The 18,531-nt window shown below is 40.2% G+C and overlaps 1 protein-coding gene across 1 annotated transcript in view; it reads right to left on the reverse strand.

Moving 5' to 3' along the window:
* LOC115376791 (phospholipid-transporting ATPase ABCA1) overlaps positions 1–18,531 on the reverse strand; it is a 185,306-nt gene that overhangs the window by 99,655 nt on the left and 67,120 nt on the right. The window contains exons 20-30 of the mRNA XM_030076559.1: positions 18,174–18,305; positions 16,636–16,775; positions 15,579–15,716; positions 9,024–9,238; positions 7,871–7,880; positions 7,511–7,582; positions 3,393–3,595; positions 1,681–1,729; positions 1,257–1,364; positions 1,029–1,061; positions 200–339 (exon numbers count right to left, since the gene is read on the reverse strand). Coding sequence (XP_029932419.1) covers positions 200–339; positions 1,029–1,061; positions 1,257–1,364; positions 1,681–1,729; positions 3,393–3,595; positions 7,511–7,582; positions 7,871–7,880; positions 9,024–9,238; positions 15,579–15,716; positions 16,636–16,775; positions 18,174–18,305 — 1,240 coding nt within the window. The remainder of the gene's footprint in view (positions 1–199; positions 340–1,028; positions 1,062–1,256; positions 1,365–1,680; positions 1,730–3,392; positions 3,596–7,510; positions 7,583–7,870; positions 7,881–9,023; positions 9,239–15,578; positions 15,717–16,635; positions 16,776–18,173; positions 18,306–18,531) is intronic.

Raw genomic sequence — 18,531 nt, forward strand, 5'->3', positions numbered from 1 at the left:
ACATGCTGCATTCTGCAACAACTGGCTCCACAGAGACGGATGAGAGCAACTTTTTAAAATTTGTTTATTCTGTCATATATGTCATTAACTCATTCACTGAAACCCAAGCATGTAAGTGGTACAATACCTCCTCGATCCTCCCCTGCAACCCTCTAGCATGGTCCCTCAATTCATCAACATGACAGACTGAGGCCATTACCTGGGCAATGAGTCCCTTGCGGCTCCTCCGGGCATGGTGGAAGCGCTTGATGAACAGTGCCAGGAACTGCCTCCTGATCAGCTCCCACCCAGTGATGATGGTGGAGCCCCTCCCACTGATACCGGCGACCCTCTGTGTATCTACAGTGGACATCAACCTGTTGTGTTATCTGTCATCTCCACATATGCAAAAGACACTTTTCAGCACAGCCAGTGAGCTAATCAAATATAATTGAAGTGTGAAAACTACCAGCTATAGCGTCTCATCCATCAGTGTCACAAATCCTCTGATTTTCAATACATGACACATATGGAAAAGAGCGCTGTAGTCTGTTAAAAGACTGGTAAACAAGAGCCTTTCGGGCACCTCAGTTATATGCCTCACAAACCCCAAAAATCTCTCTTTAATACCCCTCACAAAAGAAGTCCTGTGTTTTCACAGAAGTTACAAAGATTACTGAGCATATTCTGATTGAAAAGCATTTCCATGGTGTAAAACATTATGGGAAAGTGAATTTCTTTTGTAAGGGCTTTGCTCTCCACCAAAATTGAAAAGGTGGCGGGCAGTTTAGATAACGTTGTATAGACCAAAAGAAAAAATGAATTTTGCTTTGAAAATTACTTATTCAGAATGTCAAAGCTCTTGTTTAAGTCTTCTTTTCAGAATGGTCAGCAGGGTGAAATAGTCAAATGTGAGTCAAACTAAATGAAAAGTTATTAACCGAGGAGAAAGAGGTGCGAGGAGCACAAGTGTGACAAAGTCATTCGCTAGTAAAATAAAAGAATGATTACTGACGGCACAACATGAATGGGGACGACAGAATACGTACCCTCCACTTTATTTGTTAACTTTCCTTTTACCTCTGTTTGAGCAAAACAAGACAAAATAGCAAGGCAATGAGAGTGTGACCCGTAATTATAGTCTTTTTTCAAAGACAGCAGTACCTTTCCACTGAAAACATCACCATAAAATATTAGCAGGGATATTCAAAAAAAAAAAAAGTTGAACTAAGTTTCAGCATCAAACAATACCCAGTTCATAATATGAAGGCACTTGCCATTCATCCCAGGAACTGGCTGTGAATTTGTCTGGACGTTGGTGATGCTGTTCCGCTTGGATTCACGGGAGCTTCTTTTGCAGTCTCTCACGAACGGCTCCTTTGTTGCTGTGGGAATACAAATAAGATATGTTGTTTTGGCCTGACCCAATTTGAGGTTATAAATAACATTAAGAATAGTAACCTGCCCTGCGAGGTGCCATCATATTGCCTGTAAAAGCAGAAACCCAGGTGTTGCAGAATGGGGCATTTATAAATCCGATTTTGAAATTAACTGACACAGCTGAGAGAGCCGTGTGTGGATAGATTGAGACAAAAAGACTGCAAATAATAGCGAGGAAGATCTATCCACTTAGGTCAATCAACGGTGATAACAGGAGATCATCCCGTGCAAGCAGGTATGGTGTGTGCAGTTTCATCTTACTTGGTGTGTCAGTGTCCACTCCAGTATCTTCGGCCACTTTCAGAAATATCTGTGAAAGGAACAAGCGATGGTATCCTGTTACCTCATTGAAAGACTGGTGCCATGACAAACTGGGATTATAGAAACCAGCAGTTCTCAGCCTGGGGTCCAGGGACCCCCCAGAGGTCCTTCAGGGAGCTCCAGGAGGCCCCCAGAAAAATTGACACTATTTTCATTTCACTCTTCAACCACGGACATAAACAGAGCATGGCACCACCAGTCCTTCACCAGCCCCTCCAACAAAATAATAAAGAGTATCAAAACAAGAAGTAAAGTTACTTGCTAAAATGTCACTTAAGTAGAAGTAAATGCACTGGTGTTAAACTATACTGAACTAGACTGAAAAAGCAGCTGATTTAAAATTCCTAAAAATCCATATCCACAGTGTTTCTATTAGCTCGACACATAGCTATCCTGCTAGCTAGCAAACATCCTACATAAGTAGAAATCGTGTTTCTCTGCTAAAATTTATGTTTTAAGTAAATGTGCTAGTGTAAAACTATACTGGTAAAACATAAAGCAGATCATTTTCAGTGGATTCCCCATTCTAAAAAAATCTATATGCACATTCAGTGTTTCTTTTGCTGTTAGCTATTCAACGAGCTAGCAATATGGCAACCTAATTAAACTGACGACAACTGGGCAAAAACAAATCAATAATACTGTAGCTGGAAGGGCACTAGGCTACTATCATGTGTAAATTTGAGCGCTTAATGTTGTATTTTGGAAACTTAATGCTTAAATATGAAACTTTCCATATTGTTTTGCTCTATGGTAGAACAAGCAACGACTAGCAGCGGCGACGCACAGTGAAAATGTCAGCAACTGACCAAATAATGCAAATGGGAATGTATTTTCACTGAAGTGTTGAAATTTAAAAGTAAAATAGCATAGGGTGTTACTATTTTTACATTGTGGTTGTAAAATTTACAGTATAGCACTGTATTCACTCCACAGATTATTTTCCATATAATTTAGTGTATATCTGAGATTGGTTGATAGTGTAATGGCTCTATTTTGAACAGACTCCATATAAGCCGAGTGACATTTTCAACATTTCTCAGGAACAGAGTATACAGAGGGTCTCCAGTCATAGTCCACCACACACATCACTGATTTCATTTTTAATGTTTCCTCCGCGCAGCACACTCAGATTTGATGCTATTTGCAATCGGAGAGATTCTCAGGCAGTGTTTATGGAGCGGCTACAAAATGTCAACCCTGTAATTGATGTTTATTGGAGACATGTTTAGAAAATCACTGGGGATGGCTTCCGAGTCTAGTTGGTCTCCATAAATCAGCATGGATGGATGAAATAACCTTGTTGTGTCTGGATGTCAGACATTCAAATGGAATTATTCTCCCAGCCTGCAGGCCATGAGCATCTGACTCATTTCCCAGATGCATGAGGAGTATTTGCCAACAGTCACTCAGTTGTATATGAGCCAATACTCGTTTGCATGTTAAGCATATGTGAATCATTTGTTGAGGAGAAAATCCACCTGGTATTTGTGATAATAAGAATAGGAATTCTTGATTTATGTAGCACAAGCGAAATAAGCAAAAAGAATTGGCTGCAGGTGAGATGAAGAGAAGAGGGAGATGGTGCAAGTTACAGGTGCTTGTGCACATATGGGACCATGTGCATCCACTGTGTGCGATCTCACGCTCACCTCCTCCAGCGTGGTGTCAGAGATGCCGTAGCTGGTGAGGCCCAGATCAGCCATCTCCAGGTCGAGCTCTTTGAAGAGCAGGGCAAAGGTCCCATCTCGGGCCCCGCCGTAGGGCAGGATGTAGGTGATCTCCTGGCCGATGCTCTCCAGGAAGACAGCCTCGGGTACGTGGCGCCGCACGAGTTTACCCACCGCTGTCAAATCTGCAGGACAGAATTTCCTCTGAATTACTCACACACACACACACACACACACACACACACACACACACAAGCTCTAAAGAACAGCTAAACTGCAGGAAACCAGCATTAAAAAGAGAACGGAGGATACATGTTTTTTATCTCTCTTTTTATACATGTCCTTGGTTCTTTGTATAGCACTTTGTGATGAACCTGCTTGCTGAAGAGAGTTTCAAAATGTCTGACACTGGTATTTTGTTTGACCATGGGCACAAACAAAATAGATGGGGAAAAGTAGATGGTGAAGTAGTCAATTTTCTGGGGAAAAAAAAAAAGTTGCAGTGCATTATAAATAAACAAAAAGAAATGCCTTAACGTTATTGTTATAAGACAATATTTCATTTTGACAGCTTTTCCTCAGCGACCATGCCTCACAAACAAGTAAAAGTATTGGCTGCAAAGGGATATAAATGTGACATGCTGTATTTGTCAGCACCTTTCAGCAGACTTTAAGTGTCTGAAGCCATTATTCATACAATGTAATATCAGAGAAACACTGAACTTTACCAGCAATCGTTCTGAGGTGGTGATGATTGAAAAAGTGCTGTGTAACATATTGGAAACATATACCTGACGCTGTGACATTTGAGCACGCTGAAATAGATCAGTGGGAATAATTCTCCTGCCTGATCCATTTTGAAGCCGAGCCTTGGTGAGAATCAATCAGGACAGTGTTGTGGAGCATGGAGCGTCCATTATTGATCCAGAACCTCTCATACATAATCACTGCAGCTTAATCAAGCAAAGACCTGCCGCTTCTTGATGAAGTAAATGGATCGGTTTCACGCGTGAAACTAAATTATTTGTGTAAAACGGCTGTGTGTCTGCGTGTGGGTGTGCGGTAATGAAGAGGAATGTCCTGTCACTTGCAGGCTCATGATTACTTTTGTGGCATTTTCTATTTCATCCACGAGCGTCATGTGTGTGGTCGCTCTTGAGGTTTGATTGTGTATGATGTTTTCCGAGCGTGATGATTTGGAGAACGAAATGGTGTCCGTGCAGCTTACCACTGAGATTTTGTCTGTGATCTCGTACTGCATGAAGCCCTTTGTTCCCATGATCAAGAATAACAATCAGATCAAATCACCCTCATCATATACATTTCAGTTGGGCCTATTCATAATCTGTCTCCACCGTCTCGCTATTTTATTTATTCGTTGAACAAAGGCAACACACAGTCAAGGGAAACTAAGGTCAGGAGGAAAGGGATTTGAGCTATTTCTCTGCTCAGTAACATTTTGCCAATAAACTCTACACCACATGAGTGATTGGCTGATGATTTGAGTGCAAACAATAGCAGGTGTCAGTTTTCTCACTGGAGGGTGGTGGGAGTGACACGCTCGAATGATGTCAAAAACACAACCTGCAAAAGCTCAATTAAAAGGTCTGCTCAATAAACCAAATCAGCCTCCTGCTCACACTGAACAGCTTGTCTGTTCTGGTTAAGATTAGACATAGACTTTCCCTATTCCTAAAATCTGCTCATGTTCCTATACGGTATTATGTGTACATCCATCATACATGCACAAACTACATGTGTAGGCTATACAGGATATTATACTTGAATACTGTTCATTTGTATGGGTTTCTTTATGTTACATTAACTATAGTAGACATGAAGACACTGCAAAAACACATTTAAACATGGCACCTGAAGACTGATCTAACACTGTCACTTTGACATGATCGCTATCATAAACACTGTCTTGGCTAATAGAATAGTTACACATGTGTTTACCCTGCTATTACATGTCAGAATGGCTGCTGTGAAAAAGACTATGACAACTTTTCAGGGAAAGTGACATAACCAAACAGTTTACAGCCTAAACCCCCCAAAACTATGGCTATACACACTGTGATGGAGATTGCATGTAAAGAGCAAAAAGTGTTTTGAAGTCAGTTCCAGGTTTTGGAGGACCCTGGTTGTCGCAGATGCATATTTAGTGGGACCACAACAACAAAAAGGGCTGTTGTGAGGCCAGTTGGCGGGCATTCTGGTTAATGGAAATTGCTAACGACATAGCAAAAGGACACATGTCGTTCTGATATCCCCAGATATCCCCAGTTGGAAGAGTCTGCTGACAACATTACCAAATTTAATGTTTCAGATGAAACTCAACATCATTTGTTTGAATTTGAGTAAACAAAGGAAGAAATCAGGCGATGCAAAGAAGGATTGCGTGGCGAGGAAAAAACAGGAAGATTTAGCTCAGTAAGTAGGAGAATTAGGAGATAAAGGGAGTAATTTGCAGCTGTTTTCCCAGGACTCCACACAATATCTGGTGGTGCCCGAATACTGTACATGTTAAAAGTGCCCAGTCATGCCTACAGAAATGGATTAATGTTATCTGTGCTGACGGGGATTATGAACCGTTCTGGTTGATGGAAATGGCTAACGAGACAGAAGGAAACATGCTTTGTGCGACAGAACAGTTATTTTGATGTCTAGAAAAGCTGGAGACCTTATTCCGGTCCCTGGAGGATAAACTGGCTAACCCTGACACAAACGCAAGTCAGCCAAGTCATCCATCTGTTTAGGAATCATTAACTTGTCTAAGCAGCTTCCCTGCGCTAACTGAGCTGGCAGCCTAACTTGTATGCGTGCCGTTTTGTTTGGCAAACGCCGGATGTGCGCTGTGACTAGATCGCCTCAGATGAAGCACGTTACCCAGCAAGCATTTCTTTTTTTTATACTATTGTCTTAATATTTGATACTGTAAATGATTTTATAGATGAGTGGGGTTTGGTTCAGGAGGCAGTGCAGTGCAAGTGCAATGCGATTTTTCTCTGCTTTTTTCAAATGTTATTGTAAATTAGAGAAGTTATAAAGTCAAAGGGTGGAATTTTACTTAAATAACAACATTCATAAATATTCATTGATGTTCATGATATCTATGTCATGGTTATGAATGTGTCAAGCCAGTCTGATGAACACAACTTCCAATAAGGTGTTACCAAACATTTTTACTACCCCTGTAGCACTATTATCAAGAATTTCCTCAAGCATGTCAGTTAGAGTCTGTACGATTTATAGCCTATGCATTTAGCAAATAAAATTAAGCTCAAAATCCTTCTCAGAGGCAACTTCCAAGCCTATTTTCTTGTTTCCAGATAAGGACTCGAAACTCAAAAGGACCAGCAGTGCTGCTGCTCATGGGACTGAATGATGGGGCTTGGCCGGGACGGTCAGAGCCACTAGTTAAGATCACCACTCTCTGGAAGAGTGGACAACAGCCACTTGAGACTGTGGCTGTCTCACATGGATGTGTGCCATCAGCTGCTGACAATCAGCAGCACTGAGGACCAAGCTCAACTAACAAGGAGACACGATGCACTACCTCCTGCATTAAAGCACTGAACTGGACAGGGTGCAGACAGGTGCACTGAAACAATGCTGCTGGAGAAGTGCACAGGAAAACCACTCCTTTGCAATCAATTTGCTTAAAATATAATGATAAAACAACACAACAAAAACAATAATAACAATAACAATGAACAAGCTGTAATTTAACTTAATTGCTCAAAGCAGTTATCTAACAAATCTCATACAAAATAATCCACAGCCTCACAGGCTCTTATGTGGATTATTATGGTATCCGTGTCACTGTATTTTGGAAACAGCTGCTGTTGACATTTTCATATGCAGATTTTTGACTGTTTTTGCCCGACACAACAATACTCATCCAGCCCCACTGTGCTGACATAAAGGAGAAAAAGACTGGAAACCTCGCCAAATCTCACAGAAAATATCTGAATCCATAGATTTCACAACAGGTAAGTGTGAAAAAGTGCTAAAACTATGGGCTCATATTTATGATGGCAACAATCCCATAACAAAGCAATAATAGAGATACAACTCATGTTCACAGCTTGTTCTACCTGAGGGGTCGGAGTTGCTCCAGTTTTGGCTTCCAATGCCGTCATCTGGGCTGCTGCTCCTGGAAGGATGGTCTTTCCCCTAGCAACCAGAATTGGATGAGAAAGGCTTCATCAGAACTTACGATAACAAACATGCCTCCTTGACACTTTTTCTTATTTTAATCGAGTAAGAGATGTCTTTCACATCTGTTTAATTGCAGCAAATTAAAATGTAAGCACGTACAAAACGTAGCTGTGGCAACATACATTAAAGCATTTTCAGGCTAGGAGACTGTACACATAATGAGAAGTGTGCACGCATGAAGAAGATTTGGAGTTCATTCCAACATAGATTGAAAATATCTCATAATTAAAAGTAACTGCACTTCTTCTATAACGTTTAAAGAATTTTTAAAGGACTTTTAAATGGATATGAAACCTTGATGGTTAAACTTCTTCCACCTCTGCCTCACGGTTGTATTCGCTGCATTTTATCAAAACTTTCCATTCAGTGCTCGGCCTTGAATTCTTTGTTAGCAGAACTTCTCCGGCCCTAGCTCTTACTGGCACTTATTTGGCTACTTAATTACCAAGTCATCGTTTGGGAAAGGGGGGAGCGTTGTACCTCATCTGCAAACGTGTTTACTTGTTTATTTATTTATTTCAAACAAATGACTCCACTCACCACAAAGAGCCTGCAGACTAATGGTAATTGCTGTAGCCCTGCTGGCATCAGTGCATCTTGTTCATTTGCTTCTATTGATTAAAACTAAGTATGCAAGGCACCACTGGCGAGCGAGACTGAGAATCACCCCTCTCCCCGGCGACAATTAGTATCATCCAGCACGCAGACGTCTGCCAGTTCTCATGCTGGGAGAGACTAAACACAGATCATTATAGGGGGAGGACAGCGAGAAAGAGAGAGCACTCTGCAAAGTCAGAGGGAGTTTAATAATAGACTACAGAAAGGTTGCTACTGTGTCAAAGAGACTTGCAGTTGAAGTTCGTTCCCTGAAACAAGGAGTCAAACAGAAATATCTGCTTGCATTAAAGGAATATTATGTTATACAGAGAAATCATGCAGGAGTACTAATCACCAAATCTGATTTCTTTTTTTTATGGCATGTGTGCCTTATTGAAGTGTCCTTAAGCCAATGAACTCCCTCTCGCTGATTCACCATGAGAGTTAGATTGCAGATTTTGTTTTTTGAAATTAGATCATCGCCAAAATGGTGAAACATCTAATTTGAAATGTACGAAACCCACACTGTTTTGCGGTGGTAAAATTCATTACTGAGTTTCAGCTGAAGGGTTGCTCTTGATTGAGCCAAAAGGAGTAAAAATACTCTTAGGTTTAAATCAAGTGTGTTTGAGGTAGGAAGGCCGCAGCTTTGAGGTAAAATCAAGGAGGGGGGCAAATAGCTCTTAAATTAATAAAAACAAAACAGGATTGTTAAAAACAGCATGCATGCTCAGCATGTGAAATGGAGGCTCAAAGGTCATTGTAACCAGATCCTGTGCGAGCTGTCCGTACCTCTTGGGCCTGACTTTGAGCAAGACCACCACGCTGATTTGTCATCTTTTCATCCCCATCTCGGACCAGGGTGAGGTAGTAGCCGCTGCCGAAACGTTTCTTTAGGAAGAGGGAGGAGCCGCAACAGCGCAGCTTGCCGTGGGAGATGATGGCAATGCGATCGCCTAAGATGTCAGCCTCATCCATGTGATGAGTGGACAGGATGATGGTGCGGCCTGAAGAGTGAGAGAGAGAGAGAGATAAAGAGAGAATAGAGAAACCAAACCATCGATTTCACCTGATTGAACACAATTACCTGCACAGCAGAGTGTGGCTGCAATGGCTGAAGGACTTTGGGTGTGTGTTTGTGTGCTTGACTGTGTGTATGTGTTGCAGACAGTGTGCCTGAAGCCGAGAATTAAAACAAAATTGGATTGCAGATATGAAAAAGTAAAGGCACAGAATGGAAAATAAAATAATAAAGAGCATTGCTACGGCATTTTACCAACTCTGTGGGACTTGTTTGTTTTGACAACTGCTGTTATGAAAAAGAGGCTTGACAAGAAAAGATGCCGTGATCGAAATTGTTCAAATCAAGCCAATATCACAATCTGTCTCTGCATGGTAGTCGCTTATCTCTTTATTGCCGACTCCACAATATTTTTTTTTCTCTCCAACTTGAGCTCGTCCTCATGGCAACAAAACAAACTCCACTCTGAGTGTGTGGGTGTGAATCTTGGACAAATTATGATGAATGCAACCAAAGCCAACTTCCCAGCTAGTGTTTCAAAGACACTGCATTTTATTTCATTTTTTTTCCCCATTTGCACGGCAGGTCCTTTGATTCAAGAGGCATCACATCGAGCACAACTCTATATGACAACCACAGCGTGTGTTGCCGTGCTTCTCATAAAGCTTGAATGCCTTCCATGTCATGCGGTATCAGCTACTGTAGCACATATTAATTATCACATCGCCCATCCACCAGGAAACGGACTGGATGTGTGATTGTGTCACAGCATGGCCATTTCACTGCAGTTTGCGTGAAGAAGCAACACAGGGCTCTGGATAATTGTTGATAACTGAGATTTGTTTCAAAGTAGACTACACTTCATTGCCAATTAGAGATGTCTGGGCTGTTATATCGAACATATCAAACAAGGTGATGTGCACTACACCCAGATGGGAGTTTTCATCCTCGGATCTGGTGGTCTTTATTTCAAAAGGTCAGGTGGTCTGCTGAGCATGACAGCTTTTTTTTCTTTTCTTTTTTTTTTTTTCGCACAGAGCTAGTTAAATTTGTACCCTCGCAGGTCACATTATCCCAGGGACAAGGACACTCTCAGAGGTCATTAACTGCAGCCCAGTGTAGGATTCAGGCACTCTGCTTCGCCAACCTTTTCTCCTCCACCCACCTTCCGCCCCTCCAGTGCCCTGCCACCGTCTGAGCTGCTAAATCCACCCCCCCTTACCCAGCAGCAAAGTATCGCTTGCCTTATGGTACACCAAGCACGTTTGGATCCTCCTATGTACAAACTGCAAGAAAATGCCCAAGTTGAGTAAATGCCCACATCCCGCTCAATTAAACATATGGGGAAAAAGGCATGCTCATGAAGGGGTTGGCTGACGAGATCGCTTGAGGTTTGCTTTGACTGCGCCAGCTCATTTTGTATGGTTTCCACAAACTCACAGATGATTTTCCCTGGGATTTGTTGTGGTTTACAAGGGGAAAAAACCCTGAATCTTATGTGAGTTGGTAGCAAAATAAATGTGTTTGGACTGTTGATGGCCCACAAAGGTATTCTGATTTATAGTGTGTTGTGGTGCATTAAAGCACAAAGTGATATATCAAGTGGAGCTGGGGTGGTTCGGATAAATTGGTAGTACTCTTACTATGTACAGCGAAGTAAGGGTGGAAATCTGGTTTCTGTAATTCAGCTTCCTCCCTTGTAAATCAAGTGGATAGATATGGATTTCACAGTGGTTGTCTAAGGCAAGATGGATATCGTACGCATCAGCAGCATGATGAATAACCGGCCAAAAGTGTGATTCCTACTGTTTGGGGTAATCAATTCAGATCAATGATTTGAGAATTACTTCAACACCAATGACAGTCTTCACACATTAAAAGAAAGATGCAAGCCTTTTTTTTATTTCTATTAAATGCAATCTGAGTAATACATCTGATTATTTATAGGCCTGCAGTATATGAACATGACCGAATACAAGCTGTTGTTCATGATGAGATTTTGCAGCTTGATTTTGGAGGTTATCAGTGTATTTCACCTCCTCACAGTGTGGTTTGTGCCAGGAACTGTTCAACGATAAAACAAAGATTGGATGTGTTGAAAGAGCAGCTCTCCTGGACGTTATCATGCGCTGAGGAGAAAATTATGTTTCAAATGGGAGTGTTGAGTGTTTTCATCTTGCTCCTTTTCTCTTTTGCATTCTTTCTGAGATAAATTGTATTTAACCAATCTGATCTTAAGGACCTTGGTATTTTCACAAAAAAATGCAGCTCTGCTCAGTGCACATGAACAACTTAAAAACAGGATCTTGAAATATATTTTGTACTGCCACCTTAGCTGCAACCCTGCAACATTCATTTAAATTTCTTTTTAAAAAATATATATTTATTTATTCGGTTAGTTATTTATAATTTACTTATTTATTTAAAGCATTATTTTTCCACATTTAACAACTGCCTGGGTAATGTTAAAAAGTAATTGCAAACACAGTCTGTAGTAAATTGACTTGTTACAAACAAATTGCTTATGGAATAGAATGTTATTTGGTAAATATCCTTTTGTCATTTAGTAAATTTGTTTTCAAGGTAAGTCTGGGGAGCCACATAATTATTCTCTTTATTGACCTGATTTTTAAAATGGCTTTGTGATGAGGCATTCAGTGCGCTTTAATTCATTTATTTAATGAGTGCTTTTCAATTTAGGTCTAACTGTGTGTGACCAATCTTCAAAACCCATTGAAATTTAGGGTCGTCACAGGCCAGATATCGAATCTGACTTCATATCAACAATGCAACAACAACCGTGATGTGAAAAAAAGGAAGCAGGAGCGCTGCTGGTGTCTCTTGGTGTGTTTCTCAAAACATATCAAGCCCTATAAATAAAGACCTTTTAATTTTAAAAAAACACCTTGAGTTCCTGGACCTGACTTTTTTTGGGCAAATGTAACAACCATGATGTGTTTCATATATTTCAAAATGTTCACCCAAGCCAGATGGAAACTTCTATTCTCTATGCACAGTTACAACTGATGATGAAGAACATCTCAAGGTTGCAGTGATTCAAAATCTCTGAAAAACATTTCCGCCCGACACGTCCACTCCCCCTCTTCATTCACTGTCTAGCTCACTCGACCCCTGCTGCCATCCTCTCTCTCTTTTAGCAAACTACTGAGCCAATCAGCCGAACACATTTTTTATGGCCATTTTTACTCTGATCGCAAGTGGAAAAAATCCAGAATGTGCGTTGGGTTTTTCAGATGAATTTTTAAAACACACTGCTGACAAAGAGCAGACACACAGGAGAAAAAAACACTGTAAAAAGTGTCAGACAACAACTAAACAACTGAACAACAACTAAACCTGAGACTAAGCAACTACACACTGATACGATATTGAGCAAAAGCCAGCAGACGGTGCTTCCTTTGACTTACAAAGGCATTGTTATCCCACGTTTCCTGACTGAGAATTTCTCCACACCTCTGTTGGTCGGCCACGCAAGATTACATGTTCTGCGATGGGTTGAGCTGCGGCTTATGAAGACCTTTCAAAACCCTCTAATGAAGCTCAAGACGTCATGGCTGCCAAGCCGGAGCTATTTTTCTTAGTTCCTGAAGCTGACATCTTGGAAGGACAAGGTTTTCATACGATAACAGCATTATGATATATTGCGCCATTCTTTTTAACCAAGTGAAGTCAGTTTTACTCCTAAAGTGCATCTGGCCAAATATTAACTGCTAGACTGCTAATTTGTTGCTCTTACAATTCACAAACCTATAATTTATCTCTAATATCACATTGAAGAAAATACGTTGATACAAAATACTGATATTATACTACCGTTAATTTGGGTTATATTATATAATAGATTTAATACTGATAATTTGGTAAAATTTTAAGATGAATTCACCAGTAGTGAACATATACAGTAAGTGGATCTGTAAGTGAAGATTAATGATTAATTCATTTAAGTAATATCAATGAAACTACCCATTTATGGTGTAAGAAGAAATAATTACTCATGATAGAATGCCTTCAGGTGTACTTTTCCAAGTACATTTTATTTTGATAGTCCTATGCTGATATTCAACTAACTATAAAGTAAATTTATAACCAAACGTTCCAAGTGAGTTTCAAGTGACTCAGTCATGTCAAAAGTGGCTATTCAACATATGGATTATTAGGATATCCTGGATTCTGTGTAAAATTATTCATAGGGTCAGGTTAGGGTTAGGGTTGTACTGATGTCAGGGTTAGGGTTACATAGTCAGTAGAGATGCACTAAGCAGGAAAAAATCTACTTCTCATCTGTGATAATAAGCATTTTCCCTTTTCATCAAAAAGGACGATGTGCTGGCAAACTCTGGCACTGAAAGAGATTAACAGAGTTTACAAACCTTTGAAGAATTTCTTGTACCTTAATATCTCAATACCATCATCATGTGTACACACTGCCCTGAAATGTTACACACACAAAACTGGAGTCAAGTGAACTTTGAACATTGTCTCTATCCTTCTCAGATTTTTTGTTTGCTTGTTTGGACGTTTGTGTATAAGTTGCACCGTGGAGAAAGTATGACTCAACAAACTCAACAGCAACAAACTCTGAAAAAAAAAAAAAAAAAAAAAAAAAAAAAAAACATTAATCAGATTTTTTAAGTCACCGAAAATGACATTTCCTAATCCTGTAACATGAATGTGCAGAGGAAAGGTCTAGATCAGGGATAACGATAAGACTTTTGAAAGATCCCTTCAAATAATTGAGTTCCGAGCTGCTAATATTAGTGAGTCAGTTTTGTCTGCACTTTAAGAGGAGAAATCCATCCATCCAAGCATTATATATGTTATGGAAGTTGATTTAACCATGCTATTTCATCAGGTTTTATTGCTGTAGCCTACTGTTGAGTTGTGTATCATCTATGTCTGCATTTCTTAAAAAAAAAAAAAAAAAAAAAAAAAGACATGTTTGGCATTAAAGGATTGGCCTTGTAATAAATAATACTGTCATCAACTGCAAATTGTTGAGAAATTGCAATCAAAAGGTCAGGAATGTATGGTATTAAATAAAGGTAGCTGTCTCTGTAAAAGACCAAGATACAAGATGAAAATATGTCTTGCTTTGTAATATCCCTCATGCTCTTCTATGAATATAATATTCAGGGCACGTTTTAAAAATATTATGATTTGAGTGTAGCAGAGTGGTGTTCTTTGATCACAATCAACTATCACTCATTTAAATAACTTATTTTTCATAATGTGCAATTTCATTTATTTATTTATTGTAAACTTCAAAGGACATTTCCTCTTACTCGCATTTTGAAAAGCATCCCTAGATCTATGCAGATCTTAAACTTTCATTTGGGTCTCTGTTTCAGCAATAAAGATATCACCTGCATGCTCACATTATGTTGTCTACCCTCAGGCAATTTATAGCTGAACATTTGTGCGATTTGAATTTCTTAGTTTGAACTGTCACCAGCCAACTAAGCCCCCATGAAATTTAATCAAAACAACACCCACTTAGGGCAATTTGGTCACTTTTTGCCTGGGAAAAGCCTGCACCTAATTAACTATGAAAAACCTCCACATTAAGCCCAATATCAGCCTTCAGCGTCTTCCATACAAACAGACTCCTTGTAGCGTTTTTGCTTAATGACAAACCTCGGTAACACTGTGGCGCAAATAAGACTGGAGAGGCACAAAACATGACTCATTGATGCAGCCAGAATGTGGGTGTTCTCATTATAACAGAGTTATCTCCGGCTCCCAATTGGAGTGAAAGGACTTGATGAGAGAGAGAGAAGCTAATGACATAGCGAGAGCGGAATGCCACTCAATGCACATTAAACATTTAGACATCTGTTGGGAGAATGTGTTACTATAATGTCCATGTCTTGCTTACAGCCACTGGCAACCACAAAGTCTGTGAGGCCAAAAAGTGACAAGCTGACTGATATGGCAGACAATTAAGGAGTCTGTTACAGAGCCATGTCGATTGAAGCTTCTCGGATCGGGCTTGTCTTCACATCCATTTCAGTCTGCTCCAGTGCAAATTATATCAATTTCTCTCTGCCCACACCGAGTGTCACAAGGAGAAACTCTTTAAAACAAAGCGAGATGGTTCATTACCTTTAAATCGATCTTTATAATGTATCGCGTTGTATGCATCTGGCACCTGTGAAAGTTGAACTTGCACTGGGCTCAGTTTTGCAAAGTTTCTGGGTTCAAACAAGATCAAACACACGCTCGGCGAGAGGTAGTCCAGTCAATTCAAACATTGGACACTTCAAAGCCTTTAGCGGAGCCTTGGTTCTTACCACAGATCCTGTTACCTTGTTTGTACTTTAACAGCAGTTCCCAGATACCCCTGCGGGCATACGGGTCCACCCCTGCTGTAGGTTCATCCAAGATGACGATTTTCGAGCCTCCAACAAATGCAATTGCCACTGACAGCTTCCTTTGCATCCCACCTGAAAGACAGGGCAAACTTTGGCCATCTCTGTTACCATAACATGTGTTCAAAATGTTTAAAGACCAAAATGTTTTGCATTTGTGCAATGTATGCTGGGGTCTTTATCAAACAAATATGTTCACTTATTTCTCTGGACATATTTTACTTTCATCCAAAAAGTAAAACTCCTGCTATTTGGATATTGTGATTTTGATATTACAATTGATTGTTCAGCCTTAACCTGCAGTTGACAAAAAAAAATTAAAAAAGGAGAGGTTCTTGTCTATCGCGGACATTCACAATTCATCTGAGAAATTAGGTTTCAGGTATGTGGCTACTTAATATGGACGTGATGTGAGAAAATGGGAAAATATACATCAGGATGTGTCATGTTTTATTGTCTTTTGCATGGCGTGAAATGATTGATGGCAGCGGACTGGATACACCTTACAGGGGCTACTCCAGTCTCCAGTCTCATGGTGAGCTGTTCAAAATGCATCCTATGTAGTGCTAATGTAGTGGAAATGTCAGCGTAGATCAACCTTGAAAGTCGTATTTCAGTGATTTGCTCACAAGCAATCCATGACTGGGGACAATTTATCAAGCAGGACTTTCTCGTGCCCCCCAGACAATGAATTACACCCTGTGACATACAGGTACTGCGCAGGTGTGTGTCTAGACAGCCGCATGCACATACACTTATAGAGGAACAATTTGAAACAAAAGCTTCGTATTGAAAAAAAAGGATAATCTACACACATTACTTCCCTTGGGATTGCATGCAGCAAGCGGGCAAACGGATGCAGCCGCGCACACAGATCGTATAGATCATGAAAAAATTTACATGTGTATGATTTAATTCAGGCAGTCTAAGATGTAAACATACGTATGTGCACATTCCCCTCCCCCCACACACGCTGGCACAAACAAAAGCACACCTGACAGGTTCTTGGCGAGGTCCTTTCGCTTATGTGGCAGACCAACGTCTTTAATCATCTGGTCCATCTCAATTTTCACCTCATCACGGCTGCGTCCTTTCAGCCGGGCGTAGAAGTAGATGTGCTCCTCCACTGTCAGCCTGTTCAGGTGTAGAGATGTTAGAATGCTTATGCACAGATTTGACTGACATGTCGCGAGGCATAATTGACCAAAGAGGGCATCACTTGCCTTAAACAGTTCATCAAATGTCAGCGTTGGAAAGAGCCAACCTGACACATGAAAGGCACCCTTCTCACTGCACTCCAGTGAAGTGAAACAAATTACCTTCCATCAGATTGTTTTGACTCGTTTGCAGTTGAGAACATGGGTATGACTGATACGTATCTACCTCTGTGAGCATTCAACCCACCTTAATATAGATGCTTTGAGTCTGTCAGGGATGAATATTAATGAAAGTAATTTCTAGGTGCTGAGCCATAATTATGATGTGGGGCTTGTGTGCAGTTGCAGGTAATCAGTTTGTGGAGAGAGAGAAATTAAAAAGACTCGCTAAAGGTGGTATAAAAGTCTGAATAGTGGCTAGAAATGTTGCAATTAGGAGGAAAAAAGTTCACTGAGTGAACAAAGTTCATTTCATTTATACAGATTAAGGAGATGGGATGACACAAGTCAGACACTGAGCTCTCACCATACATATAAGTGAACTGCAGTGTGCACTCTTTTTGGCCTTTTAGTGCAATTGAATGATTACATCAATAGCCAGTCAAGAGCACAGGGTGGAACAAAGTGAACCTGCCTCTAAGTACTGCACTGATACCCTGTGGGTTGACCTGAGTCTTTCTTCATGCAAGGAGTTTGGGGTTATTGCATGCAGTTTCATTTCAACAGCTGGACCGGATTAGGGCTGGACAATTAATGAAAAGTCCTTCAAAAGTGCAATAGCAAAATAGTAGATGCTGCATTTTCTTTTTCTTTTCTTTTTCTTTTTTTTTTTTTTGTTAAAAAAAGGCAAAATGTGTGATAACGACCATAATTAATGAAGAACAATATTGCAATGCCTCAGAGACAATCTGTCCTGCAAAACATACTCTACAGACAGTTTGTTTGGTACAGAACCCAGCAAAACACATATCATCATCATTTAATTATTTCATTTTCAGTACAGAAAACACTCATTTATTTCATGAGATAGGTGCATAAGAGAAGGACAAGTGGATCAAAAGTTGCAAATGAATGCTCTACTAGTCCTTCAGCAGGTCTAGTGGAGCATTTAGTAGAACTTTTAATCATTTTTTTTCAGCCAACATGAAAACTATGATGCAAAACTGGACTAAATTGTAAACGATTTTGCAATCACAATATCTGCCAAAATAAAATCTTTATTTATTTGGTTAAGTATTTTACCATCACTTTGTTCACTTTCTTTCCCCTTCCTATTTTTCTTGCCTTCACTGTGATTTTCACCAGGAACAGCAGTATGAAAGCAGATGGATGGGTATATGAGCACAGTATATTGGTGTCTGCTAGATACACTCACTCATTAAATAACACATTGTGCTGCGGGCACATTCCCAAGTGCTTCCGGATGCTGTCCATGTCCGTGTGGATGTCATAACCATTTATGAGGGCAGTTCCTGATGTAGGTGGAAAAAGTCCGGTCAGAATGGACCTATGGAGAAAAAATGAGGGAATAAAGGGGGAGGAAAAAAGGAACCATGTGACTTCGATGAATGCTTGTTATTTATACCCCACAGTGCTAATCACTACAATTGTAATGGCAGAGAGACCTTGAAATAAGAGGCAGCTGATTGGATATAACAATCAATTGGCTTTACAGACGTCTTCTGCTCACTGCAAGCAATTTTGTTAATTGTCTTACTTTGTTCAAATTTAAC

Source organism: Myripristis murdjan, chromosome 18, assembly GCF_902150065.1.
Source record: "Myripristis murdjan chromosome 18, fMyrMur1.1, whole genome shotgun sequence".
Classification (NCBI taxonomy): Eukaryota; Metazoa; Chordata; class Actinopteri; order Holocentriformes; family Holocentridae; genus Myripristis; species Myripristis murdjan.